The following is a 17234-nucleotide window of genomic DNA, read 5'->3' on the forward strand; positions in this document are numbered from 1 at the left end:
TGGCACACTATGTACATATGCAGGGCACAATTTTAAAATAGACTGAATAAAACCACCCAATTTGGAATTAATTTGACTAGCAAATGGCACAAGACTTGGGACACCACAAGGAGCTGAGTCTTGATGAAGCAGCCATTTGGTGCTACTGAGCACAGGCATGCAGGTATTGGGGTGAGGAGCAGTTTTGAGTGGAGAGTGGCCCCAGCAGAATCTTTCACAAACACAAGTACAACCGTGTTCACTGCAGAAGAACAAGGCCATTTTGCATTAACCCACTTCTGCCCAGCCCACAGGTGTACACATCCCTGTTGCGTAAGTGCAGTGTTGGCAGAAATGGCTCATGGTGGACTTCTGCTGTTTCTGTCCATTGTATCCGAGTGGATGGCTGCTGCTTTTGGCTACAGTTTGCACTCCCAAGGCATCCCATTCCCATACTCTCTTCCATTCTATCACAATCACTTTAACTTCACAATCTTCTCATCATCTTCACACTGGCTATCGCATCTCTCTCCCTTTCTGCTCTCTCCCTCTAAGCTGTCCTCCCCATCTCCTAGCCAACTCTGTCCCTCACCATCATCTTCACTGACTTGCCAGTCCTGCTCCATATTTGTGGTGTTCTGTCTTACGTTCTTGTCTCTAACATTCCCCCATCCCTCCCTCACATGTTCATCTCTACTGGCTTGCCAGTCTCGCTCCACACTATCATTTTGACACTCTGGTCTTGTGTTTTGATCCCCATCTTCCTGCAAGCCCTCCACCACACTTTCATCATCATCATCTTGACACTCCAGCCTCATGCTCTCATCCCCATCATTTTGCAAACCCTCCACTACCCTCTCGTCATCATCATCATCACCATGACATTCCAGCCTCACACTGTAAGTACAATCGTCCTGTGAACCCTGCTCTGCTCTCTCTTCCTCCTCCTCCTCCTCTTCATCCTCCTGCCATTTTATCCTCACAGTTCCACCCACACTACCCTTCCATTCTTGCCTCATGCTCTCTCCACTCTCATCCTGCAGTCGTTGCTCTATATTCTCATCTGCATCATCCTGCCACTCTGGCCTCACAGTATCATCCCCATCCTCCTCCCATTCCCGTCTCATACTCTCATCTCCGTCACCTTGCCACTCTTGCTCCATAAGCCCAATTCCATTGCCTTGCCACATGCCTCCCACTCCTCCTTCAAGACCCTGATCCCCAACACCTTCCATCCCTGTAGTTTCCCACCCCTCCACCAAAGCCAGTGTCTCTCCTCTTCTCACATGGGCTCGCCGATGCTGGGAAAGTGCTGACTTTTGGCCAAAGCCCCTGCCACAGTAAGGGCAACGGAAAGGCTTTTCGCCAGTGTGGGTGGCTTGGTGCTGAAGGAGAGCAGAGCTGCGCACAAACCCCTTCCCGCAATCAGCACATGAGTAGGGCTTTTGGCCAGCATGAATACGCTGATGTATATGATAGGTGGAGCTGACACTGAAGCTCTTCCCACACTGACTGCAACAGTAGGGCCGTTCACCCGTGTGTGTGCGCTGGTGTTGCAAGAGGGCCGAGCTTACACCAAAACCTTTCCCACACTCATCACATTTGAATGGTTTCTGGCCTCTATGCACCCGCTGGTGTTGCTGGAGGTTGGAACTCTGGTTGAACCCTTTCCCACAATCTGGGCAGCGGAAGGGTCGCTCACTCATATGGATCCTCTGGTGACGGATAAGATGGGAGCTCTCAGCAAAATGCTTTCCACACTCTGGGCAGCCAAAGGGCCGCTCGCCAGTGTGTGCACGGAGATGGCGGACTAGGTCGGCACGAAGACGAAATGTCTTGGTGCATTCTCCACAGGAAAAAGGTCGTTCACCAGAGTGGAAGCGCTTGTGCTGGGTGACCTTGGAACTCTGTGAAAAGCATTTCCCACAGATGGAGCAGACATAGGGCTTCTCACCCGTGTGGATTCGCTTGTGCTGGATGAGATCAGAGCTGTGGCTGAAACTCCGCCCACACTCAGGACAGGTGAAAGGACGTTCTCCTGTGTGTGTCCGCTGGTGGATGATGAGGTTGGAGCTCTGAGAGAAACCTTTTCCACAGTGAGTGCAGCGGTATGGTTTCTCACCTGTGTGAGATCGCATATGCTGGACCAAGTGGGAGTCCTGGCGGTAGCTCTTGTCACAGTGGGGGCATTTGTAGGGTTTCTCACCTGTGTGAACACGGCGATGCCGGACCAAGTGAGAACTGTTGCTAAAGCTTTTCCCACAATCAGGGCAGATGGTGGCTTTAGGTGCCTTGTCATTGTCAGAAAGGTTGTCAGTGGATTCCTGCCCCTCAGAAAGGACCAATTCACCATTACTGACTTCACGATGACTGGTTTCCATTGGACAGCCTTCTTCTGTAACTCCCTTCTTTAGGGAGCCTTCTTGCTGTGTTTCTGTCCCTCTGTGAATCTCCTTGTCCGTCTCCTGAGTCCTATGTGGTTCTGCTCTCTCTTCCTTATCTTCATTTATCCTCTCAACAACCTCTGTGAGAATAATTATACCATATATTTTCATTTACAGTTGCAAACTGAACTAAGATCATGATCTGAAGTTAGGACTGCAGAGAGCTTTGAAATTTGGGGAAGCAGTCTATACACTGTTTAAATAAATAATGACAGTAAATTCAAAAGCAATTGACTCCTACACCAGATACATTCGCTGTAAAAAACTTCATGCCACAAAAACTTACAAGATTAATAGCTCAATTCTATCTGGGGCTGGCCCAGAGTATGCAGCAATACCAGTACAGCATGTGCTGTATGCTACAGGCTAGCTAGGAACCAGATAGCCCAGGAGAGGTAAGTAAAGAAAATGTTTAGTTACCTCTCTGTAGGCTGCCTGGTCTCCAGTGGGTCTCCTCTAATCTACAACAACTGTTTTGCCTCTGGGGATGGGTTCAAGCCAAGAAGGGGGGATAAGATCCAGCGTGTGGAACTACTGCTGAAATTCACCCCTCCTGTCCCCTGCCCCAATCTGCCCCCACCATCAACTTATCAGTGACAGTGGAGATTCTGCAGGCAGCTATCACCTACGTGCAGCCTCTACAACTTGTGCTGGTGATAGCTCTGCATCAGTGGCCTGCAGGATACAATTGTGACTTGCAAGATCCACCATTATACCCCATTAATATGATTGGGCCATTAGTTGATCACAGAGGATATGCCTGATAGGATTAATTGCCATTCTCTTTACATGTACTGTCAGAATTAAAATGTTATTGTCTATCTCCACCTATAAGTGTCTCTACAAGATCTTGAATGAATTAAGATTTCTGCTTTCAAAGGTTACAAGTAGAATCTGCAACAATGTTGCAACTCCCCAAACCTAATACCCACCTCTAGGACACAATAAACTGTTAAAGCTCAAGCAGGTTAATTTCCTCCCCCACTTCCTGCTGCTGTGTTTTTTCCAGGGAACCCCTGGGTATAAAAAAACCACTCCCTTCTTAGTGGAGAACCCTGGTTTGCTTCTAATCTGACAGGTGCCTAGTCACCTGAGTTTGTTGTTAGGCAGGAAGGCAAGCAGACAGATGTTAAAATTGTCAGCTATGTGGAGGTTTGCTGAAAAAATGAAGTCTCACTTCTTTCAGCTAGTCAATAGTTGTTAAGGTCAGAATAGAAAATAGATTATCATGCCTTGATACCCCTGCCTCAAGTCCTGCTCTTGCTCAATACCTGTCCCCCACAGACAGATTCAAGAGAAGTTTGCAGAAAGATTAGAGAAGTCAGCAGAAAGAAAAGCTGCAGCAGAGAAGTTAGTAGAAATATTAAACAGCTGTAAATATTAAATGTGCAATATCTGGAACATTTTTCACAAATTCTGGCATATCCGCAACTTCAGAGAAAAGATTAGAAATGGGAATGAGACATTTGGCGGTGGGTTAAGGAGACAAATTGGAGCAGGAGCAATAAGATCCAATCTCCTGGGTTTGGAATAAGAAGATGAGAAGGGATTTGAAATCTTGTTACATGAATCCAAAACCAAGTTTTACTTCTAGATTCCCTCCTGACAGCTACAGGGAATCTGTCCTTCATTCCTTTTTGCATATCTAAAGAGAAACTTTGAGACAAGGCAACTTGCCTAAGGCTATATAATTAATTTAATGTGGCAGAGGTGAGATTTTAGATAGTAACTTCCAGATTCACCACTCAGTCACTTACAGACCAATCCTGAGCTTCCCAGCACCCAGAGCTGCAGTGACACCAAAATGGCTGCTACTGCATCCCAAGGGGCTGGGAAGCACTATCAGGGCTACTTGGAGTAAGGGAGCTTATGCTTATGCTCCCTTACCCCATGTAAACCCCAAGTGGACCCGATGGGTCTCCTTGGATCTGTGTCTGCTATTGAGCAGAAATAGATTTGGGGAGACCCATGTTGGGTCTCCCAGTCTAGTAGGGGGGGTTAGGATATTGTGGCAAGACCTGCTGCTATCTCCCTCCTGCACCATTCCCTTCCCCCGCTATGCCTTTCCCCCACTCCAGAACACCTCCACCTCTTCCTAGACCTACCTCTCCACCGCCTGGCACTTACGCAAAGCTCTGGGCCGTGGTCCAAAGTCTTCCACCCAGCGCTGGCTCAGTGCGGGCTCACGCTGAACCTGCTCCAGCACTGCACTGGCAGAGACTATCACAGGCATGCCTCACGGCATGTTTGTGACAGTGTGTGCCAGCACTGGGCCATCACCGTTGCTGTGGATTGGACCCTTAGTCATTATGCTGCATAGCTCAACTCACTCCTCACCTCTTAGTGTCTGTCCTTCATTAGTGTTCTGGAGATCCAAGACACATGTTTCTTTCCCACTTTCCATATGGGAGGTCACAGCAGTGCTGGCACTGGAGAATCTTTTTAGTTTGGAAAGAAACAGATTTGTATAGGGTGAGGGCATGCAGATGTCCATGACCCAAAGATCTGTAACAATAAAAAGAATAACCACAGAAGAGACACCCCCACAGGCACATACAAATTTCACATACAAGATCTTCCCTGTATTTTACAGAACATCATAAATCCAAATTCCCAATGAGATGACTCCTACTAACAAACCCATATTCCTACAAAGCCTGACAAAACAGTTGCCTCAAACTCCACAGAATGCTACACAACACTTTTTAAACAAAAGATTTCCAGCCCAAATAACTCTTCCATTTCAGAAACACTGCTTCAAATATCTAAAGATATTCTGCACAATATAAATCAGGCTGCTATGGTTTGTATCCCCTGGGCTGGAAGCATTTCTTAATATGTCACCCCAATTCGTACATTTCTGTCATCACAACAGACTCCACTGCTGTCTTGCCTCCCACCCCTTTCACAGCCCCTGTCCCTTTACCTTCCCTTTATGCTGCCCAATGAGATGCTGCCACTGCAAACATGTCAAACCTTGTTATTTGGCGCTGTCACCCTTAGGAGTTCCCAGCTGGCTTTGTTTTCATTAAAGAGTGGGCATGGGAATGCTGCTTAACTGTCTAGCTAAGGAGATCCGCTTGCAACAGGAAGGTCCCTACATGATTAAGACCCTTCTACAACTGTATTTCCTTTGGAGTCCTTTCTAGGAAGCAATAACTGTACACACTCTACGGTTTTAACTCAGTCACTTCCCACACTTAGCACTGCCATGACCATCATTTACTGAAACACCCCTTATTCTAGAGAGCATTGCAGCACAAAATAGAATTAACGTTCTTTATTTCTGACTGCAGTTATTATTTTTGTTTTTGAAATGTGATTTGGAGAACTCAATTTTTTCCAAGCATATTAGACTGCTTGTTTTTGCAATGCAGACTCTTATTTTGTTTCTGGGGGGAATTAACAATAACTCTTTATTACTGGTCTGACAAATAACATAATGTTATGAAGGATGACTGAACCAAATACAGCTAGGTTGGGATGTGTGGGTACATGCCACACAGAAACATGGAATCAGATCCTATAGATAGGGGCAATCTAAAATGGTAAAAACAAAACACATATATACCACCTAAATGACAGTGATTACACCTGATAAAAATGCTTTAAAATTGATTAAAATGTCAATTTGGAATAAATACACTTAACACCACTTTCACCAATTTTTATTTTTGGATAACACCAACAGCCCTGAAAAAAATAAAACCGTTTTACACTACCTCTACATATAGTTGATCCTGAATCCTGTCACTATTACCATCACAGTACTTTCATCTGGTCCACAACAAAGGCCAACTCTGCCCATTTCCTTCACTAGAAATCTTTTTTTCCCCCAGAAAATGAGAAGCTGTGGGTGTGTTTAACAATTTAATAAACTACTGTTGTTGGCAACCTTCAATCTTGAAAGACTATGGTATCACGCTCTGAAAGGTGGTTCTGGAAATAAACTACTACTCTCAAACATTATGCTTGGGAGAGCAGAGCAAAAAATGCCTGTCCCCATTTCTCTCCTCTGATTCTGTTTGCAGCATCTTCTGAATCTGGGACTTAGAATGGGATAGAAATTTTCAGTCATTTATTATTTATATAGTGCCATCCATGTGTACAACAAAATATAAGATGTCCTTGCTCAGAGGAGATTACAGTCTAAAATATGATACAAACAAGACAGGGTGGGAAATGCAGGCAGGAGTAAATGGTAAAGAATATTTCTGTTGTACATATAGTACTTAGTCTTGGGTTGCAATCTCATACAAACTTTCTGGGAGTTAGCCCCACTGAACACAATATGACTTACTTCTGTATAGACTTGTACAGGATTCCACTTTAGAATGGGTATGGGGGTTATGCCAAAGACTTCACAGTAAAGGGGGGCAGGTTTTGCATGTAAAATAAAGTGACCTATAGCATTCCTTGGTATTTTTAATATTGTTCTGTCAGTGATATGATACTTAAAAAACAATTTCAACATAGTTCTGTACTCATGATTTCCTGTTTACAGATATTTATTTTTATTAATTTTAAAAGAGTTATACCCCACTTTTTCCCATGATTCAAGGTGACTTTCAACAATAAAATACAAAAAAATACCGTAAAAATAATAGAACAAAAACCAGTGAAGCAAAAATATTATGTTATAGAGGGAAACAATATTATAGAGGGTGTCAATTTCAGCATCCAAAAAGTTTTTTTTAAAATATCTAATAGTGAAGAAAGTGATGGGCATGGAAAACTGAATCCTTTCCTTTATATGTTGAACAGCAGCCAAAGATGGCCTCAGTTCTGCTCATTGTGCAAAACTATTCCTGCAGTAGTGTCTTTATAGGAAATAAAGCATTTCCTGTAGGATAGTTAATGTCTGACAAAATAAAGCCCCTTTCAAAACAGCCTTCTCTACAGTTTTCTGAAATAAGTGATGTCCATAATGATATATGAGAGTTGCAATCCCTCGGAACAAGAGAGAGGTTCCTTTGAAAATAATGAATGCCTCTTCAAAAAGGTATTGCTGGAACTAATTCTGTCCCAACCACCTAGACCAGTGATTCCCAAACTGTGGGTCCAGGACCCACCAGTGGGTTGTGACCCAATTTCAGTCGCAAAACTAACAGGGCAGATGAGGCTATGTGCAACAAGGGCTAAATAAGTTGCTATTTGGGGAGAGCGCTACTTCCCAACCACCATTATAACCATACCCCTTGGTATTTATAAATCAGGCAGTGGCCTCTAAAAAGTTTGAGAACCACTGACTAGACAAAAAAAAAAAAAAAGAGGACTGCATGCATTCTTTTCTACAGGTATGGAAAAACCAGAATGCGCTGAAAATATTATTGAAATTCACCACTACTGCGTATTTGTAGTGTATCTCCTAATTCAGTGTTCTTCAACCTTGAGGTTGTGATCCCAATAGGGTCTCAAAGCCTCAGCAACTTATAGGAATGAAATAAGTTTGAAGACCACTGGACTAGAGCAACACCAGGTCGTGGGGGGGATCTGGTGTACACTTCAGGTACTAGGAGATTGTGTCCCAGTCCTGTTCTGGTTCTTAGCACTTGTGCTAAAATAGCTTTCATTAGTGCCAGGCTTCAGGGTAACTTTTTCTGCTCTCTCTAATATAAATATTTGGTTTCAATGAATGGCGCTGGGAGGGTGTAACAGGAGCAGGGAGTAGGCAGCGATGAGGATGGGCGGACAGAGTCCTGGGAGGGGCAGGATCGACAATGGGGTCCCCAGTTTCTTTCTTTCTTCTTTCTTTGTTTGGGTCATGGTGCAAAAATGGTTGAAGACCATTGTCCTGGTCAGTCTAATACCTCCGAACATCTACACAGCCCATATTTGCATGTGGTACTTTATGTCAGATTCAGGACCTGGGCCATTCATGTCTCTTAGTCTCACTGATATTCCTTCCTACACCCAGAACACCTCATACTGTATATTTATGCCCACCCACCCACTCCACAATGTTGCCCCAAATAAGTATGACAAGAACCCCTGTCTGTCAAACCATAATCTTCCTTGTATCCTGAAACATATGCAGCTAGTTTGGGTATATATCATGTGTATATATTTATATATTGTGTATATTATGTTATATTAATATATTAATAAATATTAATATAATATTGTGTATATGACAATATATATATATATAATGTATATACATATATAATGTGTGTATATTTGCATATACACAAATATTTATACACATATGTGTGTGTATATTATGTTTGTGTCTATATTGTATATTTATTATGTGTATCTGATGTTTATGTATATTATGTTATAATACATAACATGTTATATGTTATATATGTTATAAAACATTACATGTTATAATATATAAGCTTAGATTCAGAAACATAACATTTGTATTGGCAACCTTCAGTCTCGAAAGACTATGGTATCGCGCTCTGAAAGGTGGTTCTGGCACAGCGTCTAGTGTGGCTGAAAAGGCCAATCCGGGAGTGACAATCCCTTCCACACCGGGAGCAAGTGCAGTCTGTCCCTGGTCTGTCTCCCTGGCTATGGGCCTTCCTTCTTTGCCTCTTAGCCTCAGACTGTTGGCAAAGTGTCTCTTCAAACTGCAAAAGGCCATGCTGCACAGCCTGCCTCCAAGCGGGCCGCTCAGAGGCCAGGGTTTCCCACTTGTTGAGGTCCATCCCTAAGGCCTTCAGATCCCTCTTGCAGATGTCCTTGTATCGCAGCTGTGGTCTACCTGTAGGGCGCTTTCCTTGCACGAGTTCTCCATAGAGGAGATCCTTTGGGATCCGGCCATCATCCATTCTCACGACATGACCAAGCCAACGCAGGTGTCTCTGTTTCAGCAGTGCATACATGCTAGGGATTCCAGCACGTTCCAGGACTGTGTTGTTTGGAACTTTGTCCTGCCAGGTGATGCCGAGAATGCGTCGGAGGCAGCGCATGTGGAAAGCGCTCAGTTTCCTCTCCTGTTGTGAGCGAAGAGTCCATGACTCGCTGCAGTACAGAAGTGTACTCAGGACGAAAGCTCTGTAGACCTGGATCTTGGTATGTTCTGTCAGCTTCTTGTTGGACCAGACTCTCTTTGTGAGTCTGGAAAACGTGGTAGCTGCTTTACCGATGCGCTTGTTGAGCTCGGTATCGAGAGAAAGAGTGTCGGAGATCGTTGAGCCAAGGTACACAACATATACACAAATATATAATATATACACATATAATGTGCGTGTGTGTATTTGTGTGTATATTATGTTTGTATATATATTATGTGTTCGACTAGTTTAAGAGCCCAGTCCTATCCACACTTTCCTGGGAGTAAGCCCCATTGACTCTAATGGGACTTACTTCTGAGTAGACATGACTAGGATTGGGCTGTAAGCCTGAAGCACAGCGCTCGTTTCAGAGCTGCAGGTGCCAACAGGGAGGCAGCATTCAAGGCGCACCTCTAAAGACGCTGACAGGACTCAAGGCTGTTAGTTGCTGTGCCCCTCCCCCCGCGCTCCTCGAGCTCCAGTCAAACCCCGCCCACCCGTCGCGCGCCACTGAGACGAGTCTATAAATAAGCGTTGCCCCTGGAGCCTTAGACTCGCTTTCCCGCCCCTTAGCGGTGGGCGTGGCTCGCGTGATCGTCAGTTGAAGTCCGTTAAACTGCCAAGTTTACCTTAGGCTCTCTCCTGAAAGGGGGTGGGGCTTCTGAGCCACCCCTCATTAGCTGGGTACTGTACACGACTGTATAGCGCTGTGTGGAAGCCAATCTGCCTAGCCATTTCTGCCTAGCCCACAGGTGCACACATTCCGTCCCTGTTGCGTATATGCAACGTTGGGCAGAAATGGCTAAAGCTGGAGGAACTGCCGCCCCTCTCTGCCTCCTGCATTCTCAGCTCCAGTGCTAGGCTCACAAATGTCTTGAAACCGTCCCACACACCCCACACCTGCGTGAATGGACTGGGACTGATACTGATCCACAAAGGATACCAAAAAAGTTTACCAGAGAAAGTTTTCCACAGAACTAGTTCATTGTGGGGGGCAGGTGAGGCAGAGTCTCCCCACTGGAGTACTTCAGAAAGCACCACCTTGTTTCTACAAAAAATTATCACAAAAGTTTTCCATAAAACTAGTTTGTTGTGGGGAGGCAGGTGAGGCGGAGCCTCCCCACTGGAGTCCTTCGAAAGCACCACTCTGTTTCCACAAAAAGTTACCACAAAAACTTTTCCATAGAACTTGTTTGTTGTGGGGTGGGGGCAGGTGAGGCAGAGCCTCCCCACTGGAGTCCTTCAAAAAGCATCACTCTGTTTCCACAAAAAGTTACACTGAAATAAGAAACAGAGCAAGGAAAAGATGACATGACCCTCCAGCCTTCCTCAAAAACACAATCATGTCTTGGATAGCCCTGTCTCCTAACCCCAGATGCATGATCCTTGGTTGTGGTAACTTAGTAAACCAGGAGAAGACACACTGTAGGAAAGGGCTTTTTTGAAAGTTCTCAAAAGGAATTATCTTCTACAGCAACTCTGTATGTATGAGAGGCAAAGAAACCCATCTAATGCAGATGTGAGAGATCCATATTCTAGGGCCTGAGTGTTTTGAGGCAGACTCTGAGACATGACACAAATTTATCTGCTGAAGCTAGGGTTGCCAACTCTCCAGGTTTGGCCTAGAGTCTCCAGGAATCAGCATCAATCTCCAAGTTTCTCCTAAAAGCAATTCTGGAGATTTGAATACTCTCCAAAAATATACAAATGACATCACGTTGGGAAGCAGGACCTCCAGGAATAGTCACAATCAGAACTAGCGACCTTACCTGGAACAGTGCATTTAAATGACTGCTGTACTTTTATATATAAGAACATAAGAACAGCCCCACTGGATCAGGCCATAGGCCCATCTAGTCCAGCTTCCTGTATCTCACAGCGGCCCACCAAATGCCCCAGGGAGCACACCAGATAACAAGAGACCTCATCCTGGTGCCCTCCCTTGCATCTGGCATTCTGACATAACCCATTTCTAAAATCAGGAGGTTGCGCATGTTTTTTCAACCCATTTTTGTTTAGCCCACAGGCACATTTGTTGTGTATATGCCACATTGGGCAGAAATGGCTTAAGCTGCAAAACCAATTAGCAACAAGTCCAACCCCACTGGAATTGATAAGACAAGTGTGATTGCAGGCCTCTTGTTTTATTCATGTATGCCCCACCTTTCTACTTTCACAGAAACAACCAAGGTGGCTCACAACAGCTAGATCAGGATAAAGAAAAAGTGGCACTGGAAGAGGTGTGGCATGTAGGTTCTCATCAGGAGGCAAAATAGTGCAGGTGGATGGAGGAATCCTGATGAGTGGGAAGAAAGGGCACAAGAATTATATGAACTGGGCATATTTTTTATTTATTCAAACAGTTTTTATCTTGCCTTCCCCCCAGCCACAGTGGAGCACCCAATACTGCTTACAACAAAATTATAATAACTATATTACAACAGTAATCAAAACAATACTAGCCACTTAAAAACAGCAATTGAAACAGCAGCATAAATGCAAAGTAGCACACATAAAATGGTGATCAAGGGCAAATAAAAAGGCAACATTCAAAGTAGCAACATAGTTCCCCCCCATTCCATGCTACAATTAAAAGGTCCAATGAAAAAGAAATGTTTTCAACCCCACTGAAAAATCATCAAGGAGGGCACAGAACTAAATTCAAAAGGGAGAGTTTCATAGTTGCAATGCTGCCACAGAGAAGGCCCTCCATCTTGATGCCACCCACCTGACCTGGCATATACGAGGTATGTCTATTAAATAACGAGACTGATTAAATAACTCACCTTTATTTATTGGTATTACAAATTTAATGTTTGTCCCCTTCAATATACTCCCCATTTGCACTAATACATCGCTGTAGTCTTGTTTTCCACTGGTCGAAGGCATGGAGCAAATCAATTTCTGTCAGTTGTTTCAACATATCTGCCGTTTTCTTCTTTACAGCATCAACTGACTCAAAATGTCTCTCTTTAAGCATTGATTTAACTTCTGGGAAAAGTTAAAAGTTGCAAGGTGCTAAATCAGGCGAATATGGAGGATGTTCAAGTGTAGTAATATGATTGTTGGTCAAAAACTGCTTCACAGAAAGTGCTGTGTGAGCAGGCGCATTGTCCTGGTGAAGAATGAAACCATTTTTCCACAGTTGTGGCCGTTTCTTTCTGACTCTCTCAGCTTTTTCAAAACTTCCTTATAATAATGCTGGTTAACTGTTGTGCCTTCTGAAACCCATTCTTCCAAAATTATACCCCTGATATTGAAAAAAACAATGAGCATTGCTTTGAATTTTGACTTGCTTTGACAAGCTTTTTTCATTCTTGGTGGTGACGATGTTTTCCAGTGCATTGACTGTCTTGGTTTCAGGATCGTACTGGAAGATCCAGGTCTCATCACAAGTGATTACTTTATGAAACAGGTTTGGATCTGCGTCCAATTCTGTTGGTGTTTTGTGTGCAATTTTACTAAAAATTTCAAATTGACACGTTGTTCAAGTTTTAAACTTAGCATTTTTTCCGCACTCTACAGAAAACACAACCAAACTAAATGGCGACTCACAATCAACTGAACGTCATAGAGTGTTGCTGCTTGTCATGCAGGTTCAGACATGTTCAAGGTTACTACGTATGCATATAACCGGTTCTCACTGCTTTGTTTACTAGGTGGAATCACAGTCTCGTTATTTTATAGACATACCTCATATATTAAGGACCCTTCAGATGTTCCTCAGGTATCCTGTTCCCAAGCCATAAAGGGCTTGAAAAGTCAAAAACAGCATCTTGAATTGTGCCTGGAAATAAACCAGTAGCTAGTGATGCCACAGGAGCAGTTGCCTGACAGAACAATATTACTATGTGGGCTGCCAGATTCTGCACGATTAGAGTCCATGTGTGGGCCTTCCTCACTGGGCTGCTTTTCTAACTGCCATGCCACCTCTGCATCTGCTGCCACTGCCTCTCAGACCCTCTCCCCCCAGCTGGGAGGAGGCCTGGTGCTACTGCTGGCTTGCTGCAGGTCAGCTCCTGGAAATACTCCCCAACTACAGAAGTAAGGGATCGCAGTAAAGTTTTTAGGTTGGGTATGTGGGAAAGAGCGGATACATTTAGAAGGGGGCAAGTTTTCATAAATTTGAGAAACACTGCCATAATCCATTTATTATTGTGTAAGAAAAACACACATATTTCCCTTTAGAAGCTGAAGTCACACTAGATTAAGCACTCCTCACTGCTTCACTTCCCAACACTGAACAAGCGCATTGCTTTGTCTGAAAGGGGTACTACTTGTAAAGTGCCTCAAAGGTCTCCAGGGTCCTCTTAATCTCCCGGATCTGTTTAGCGAGGATGTGGACAGGCTGCATGGAGCGGTCCAGCTCTTCACACCTCGCCATCAGAGTATACATCCCTTTGATGCTCATGTCCACAGATTCACCCAAGCTGTCCACAGCATCCCGGTATGTCTGGATGTATCCCACACTGAGAGCTGTCATGTTCTGGATAGCACTGTTTAAGACTCTTAACATCTGATCTACTTTCAGTGCCACATCCTTGGTGAGCCCCTCAAGATCCCGAATCACCTGTGGGTCAATTGGGGGGATATCTGCAGTCTTGCCCCGAACAGACAGTTGCGATGACATTGTCGAGGAGGAGGTGGGTTCAGTTTCATCCAGACTGCCCCGGGAGCTCATTTTAATCTTCATCTGCAGGTTGTTGGCCACAAAATGAGTCAGATCCCCATCGTGGCTCACAGTCCCTTCTAGCTCCAACGCGCTGGATATGGTGGCCCTCCTGCCTTCCTGAGCCTTGGATGCTCCATACACTTGGCTTATCCCATCCAAGCTATGACTGTCCAACAAACGGCCTCCCACCATTCTTTCCCGGGCTGCAACTCGTACTGGATTTGGCAGCCTCCTGGATTCTTCCCCAGTCACAGAAGAAGAGGAAGAGGAGGAGGATATGGGGGTCTGGATGTGAACCTGAGCCATGATATGTTGTCCCTCCATCATGCAGTGCAGAAGATGCGAGGAGCACACACGTAAGGTCAAAAGAAGCAGAGATCAGGATACAGACAGAGGAGCGTCGGAAGAAAAAACTGATCCTGGAGACAAGACGCCCGAAGAGCAGTTCACTTCTCCCATTTCCTGCATCTGAGCAGCCACAGCTCTCTCTGCGCCTTTAATGGGTGGAGAACGCAGGAGGAAGGGGAGGAAGGAAAGGACAGGTTGGCCAAGGAGGTTGAATGGAGGCTTCCCATTCGCACGTGCAACATTCTTAGACCAAGAAAGAGCCAATCAATGAAAAGTAGCGACAGTAGCACTGACGCTCTAGCTTGGGAGCAGCTCCTCTGCCGGAAGGAGCTTGATACAATGTGGCATTCTTAATTCGTCAGGGCAAAGAATGGAGGACTCGGGATGCACCAATGGGAGCCTTGCGAAGCCTTAAAGGAGCGAGGGAGCATTTCTGGCACTCGATCACTGCGGACCAATCCTCGGATCACTGAGGATTGCTAGATCAAAATGATCAGAAGGGAAGTGTTTTGAGCCACGTGGCTTATGCCTCTAAAGGCAACGTGTTCTTGTTAATCACTGCCTTAGTTCTAGCGGGATTTTTAAAAAACTTGTATAATATCTGCAAAATCCATTGTTCAATTCTGTGTTTTCTGCTGTTTGTCAGGAAAGAAGGTATCACGAGGCTGGCAGGTGTTTTTTTTTTGGGGGGGGGGAATGAATGGCACTCCCCAAACTTGCAACCTTCAACCAATGAGCCAAGTACCTCTCTTCCTCCTGCTTCTTTACTATTTCTCTTGACTGATGTGTCCCCAGCCCTTCTTCTAGAGCAGTGTTTCTCAAGGTTTGGCCCCTGCCATACCACTTCACATGTTCCACCTATTTGAAATACCACCAGAAGTAACTGACGATCACATCATCATTTCCAGTTACTTCTGGGTTGAGAGACCAGATGCGACTCGTAAGAGGCTTAGGGTGGATGGGAGGGCATTTTTGAGCATGGAAAAGCATGCTTTGGAGCTCTGCATGGAAGCTGAGCCTCCTCCTGCTGCTTGTTCCTGGTCTCATTGCTGGGCAGCAGGGGTCCTACAGGTACCACCAACATCACCTCAGGTACCACTGGTGGTATCCATAACATTGGATGAGAAACACTGTTCTAGAGCTGTCTCAGCCCCACACTTGAATCAGTCAATTGTTTACTCAGGAGGTTTTACACCAAGAAAGTTGAAAACAGAAAAGGAAAGTGAGCACTACTACTACTACTACTACAGGTATTTATATACCGCCTTTCTAGGTCCTCAGATTTCTCCTCAGACTTTACTCAAGGCGGTTTACATAAGCAGGCTAATTTAAATCCCTGTAGGGATTTTTACAATTGAAAGAAGGCTCTATCTTTCAAGAGCCACAACAATTCAGATGTTTAGTTCTGATCTGGCCTCCATCCTCCCACGCTCAGAGCAGATGGAATAACTTGTCAGCTGCTTCAAGGTCGCACGGTGCCGGTGGCCTCGAACTGGCAACCTGCGGATGTTATCTTCAGGCAACTGGAGGCTCTACCCTCTAGACCAGACCTCCTGCCCACTACTATTGCTCTTGACCTGTATCCCCATGCTAGTTTCACTTTTCACAGGCAGTTCTGTCTGAATGCTGCTGAACATTGAGAATGGAACCTGTTAATCCTGGTTTCCAGTTCTGCCCCTCCCCACCTTTATTAATGCTTTGACTAGGTCTTTGGGGTGGGGTAGGTCTACTGTTCTGGGCTTTACACAGAGTGGGACCAACACTGACACTGTACATTCCAACTGATAAAAAGAAGGGATGCACTGAGGAGGGAGGCCTCAAATGGACATTAATCCCCCCCCCCCCGGCCGGCATCTTTGAGTCTTACAAAAAACCTGATTCTGGGAATAACATTATAAAATTGGTAAAGATCAAAGGTGTGTCTAGATTAGCTTCCAGTCCAAGACAGGCTCATTCACCTATTACCGTGTTCATGGATCAGCCTTTGCAATCAGTCATACAACATGGCATGAATCTGTTTCACACAGGAGTCCATGTACAGAAAGTGTTTGTTAAAAGGGGGGGGGGGTAAATAGTCGACCATTTTTTTTCTTCTCTCCCCCTCTGTTACACACAGATAGGATATCATGCTATGGTCACTAAAGAGTAGAGTTGGCAACTCTGACTGAAACTATCCCTGGATTTTTTTCCTGCAATTAAAATCCCTGGAGATCCTGTTAAAATCTCCAGAATTGCTTTCAGTAGTCACCTGGAGATTCTGAAGATGGACTTGCAGACATGCAAATGCTAAAATGTGGTTGGAACATGAGAATGATAATCAGTTTGCACATTTCATATTTTCATTATTTCATTGTGGATAGAGTTTCCTGTTGCAAAGATGATCTGCGTTGTTGCTCTCTTTAGTTAGTTCTCCCTCCTAGTGGAGCCAGCCAAGTACTGCAATATCATAATTGCAGTTTATATAGCAGTTCACATTTCTGCTGTCACAATGTGTGCTTTGCAATTTTGTTACTTTAGACTACATTTTATTAATCTAGTTTGTTAATCTGGTTTGTTAAAGTTACTGTGTGGCCTTGAGTTAACCAAGGCCACAGAGATTCAATTACAGTTCTAGCTTTCATCTGTTAAAAAACAAAAGCAATTCATTAATGTACGTCACTTTTTAGTATTAGCCCTCACAACAACCCTGTGAGGTAGGCCACAACTGTTCGCATTTTACAGACCAAGGAACAAAATATTAAAAGAGTGTTTGCCAGAGCTGTGTCTCTCAATAAATCCATGACT

General features: G+C 44.6%; 2 protein-coding genes across 3 annotated transcripts; both read right to left on the reverse strand.

Annotated features, from left to right (window-relative positions):
• Positions 1-237: 237 nt before the first annotated feature.
• Positions 238-5498, reverse strand: LOC136652093 (zinc finger protein 436-like). 2 transcript variants are annotated; one of them, XM_066628957.1, is made up of 3 exons: positions 5400-5498; positions 4761-4861; positions 238-2503 (listed from the first exon to the last, which is right to left on the reverse strand). In XM_066628957.1, the coding sequence occupies exons 2-3, from the start codon at positions 4825-4827 to the stop codon at positions 456-458; spliced, it is 2115 nt and encodes a 704-aa protein (XP_066485054.1). In that variant the 5' UTR covers positions 4828-4861; positions 5400-5498; the 3' UTR covers positions 238-455. The 2 variants fall into 2 exon arrangements, with proteins under 2 accessions (XP_066485054.1, XP_066485053.1); XM_066628956.1 differs by lacking the exon at positions 5400-5498 and having other exon boundaries at positions 4761-4909.
• A 6274-nt stretch (positions 5499-11772) lies between these two features.
• BORCS6 (BLOC-1 related complex subunit 6) lies at positions 11773-14591 on the reverse strand. Its single transcript, XM_066628982.1, has one exon. It carries the CDS (start codon positions 14427-14429, stop codon positions 13704-13706), a length of 726 nt encoding a protein of 241 aa, XP_066485079.1. The 5' UTR covers positions 14430-14591; the 3' UTR covers positions 11773-13703.
• Between the last annotated feature and the right edge of the window lie 2643 nt (positions 14592-17234).

The sequence above is a fragment of the Tiliqua scincoides genome, chromosome 5 (assembly GCF_035046505.1).
Source record: "Tiliqua scincoides isolate rTilSci1 chromosome 5, rTilSci1.hap2, whole genome shotgun sequence".
NCBI lineage: Eukaryota > Metazoa > Chordata > Lepidosauria > Squamata > Scincidae > Tiliqua > Tiliqua scincoides.

What these genes read in the sequence shown, in the direction of transcription:
- LOC136652093 (XM_066628956.1), bottom strand. Translation starts at nt 4,905, where the DNA reads ATGCCCTCACCCTATACAAATCTGTTTCTTTCCAAACTAAAAAGATTC. An exon ending in TGAAGGACAGACACTAAGAG is followed by an intron (nt 2,504 to 4,760) that starts GTGAGGAGTGAG and finishes TTATTCTCACAG; the next exon opens with AGGTTGTTGAGAGGATAAAT.
- BORCS6 (XM_066628982.1), bottom strand. Translation starts at nt 14,429, where the DNA reads ATGATGGAGGGACAACATATCATGGCTCAGGTTCACATCCAGACCCCC.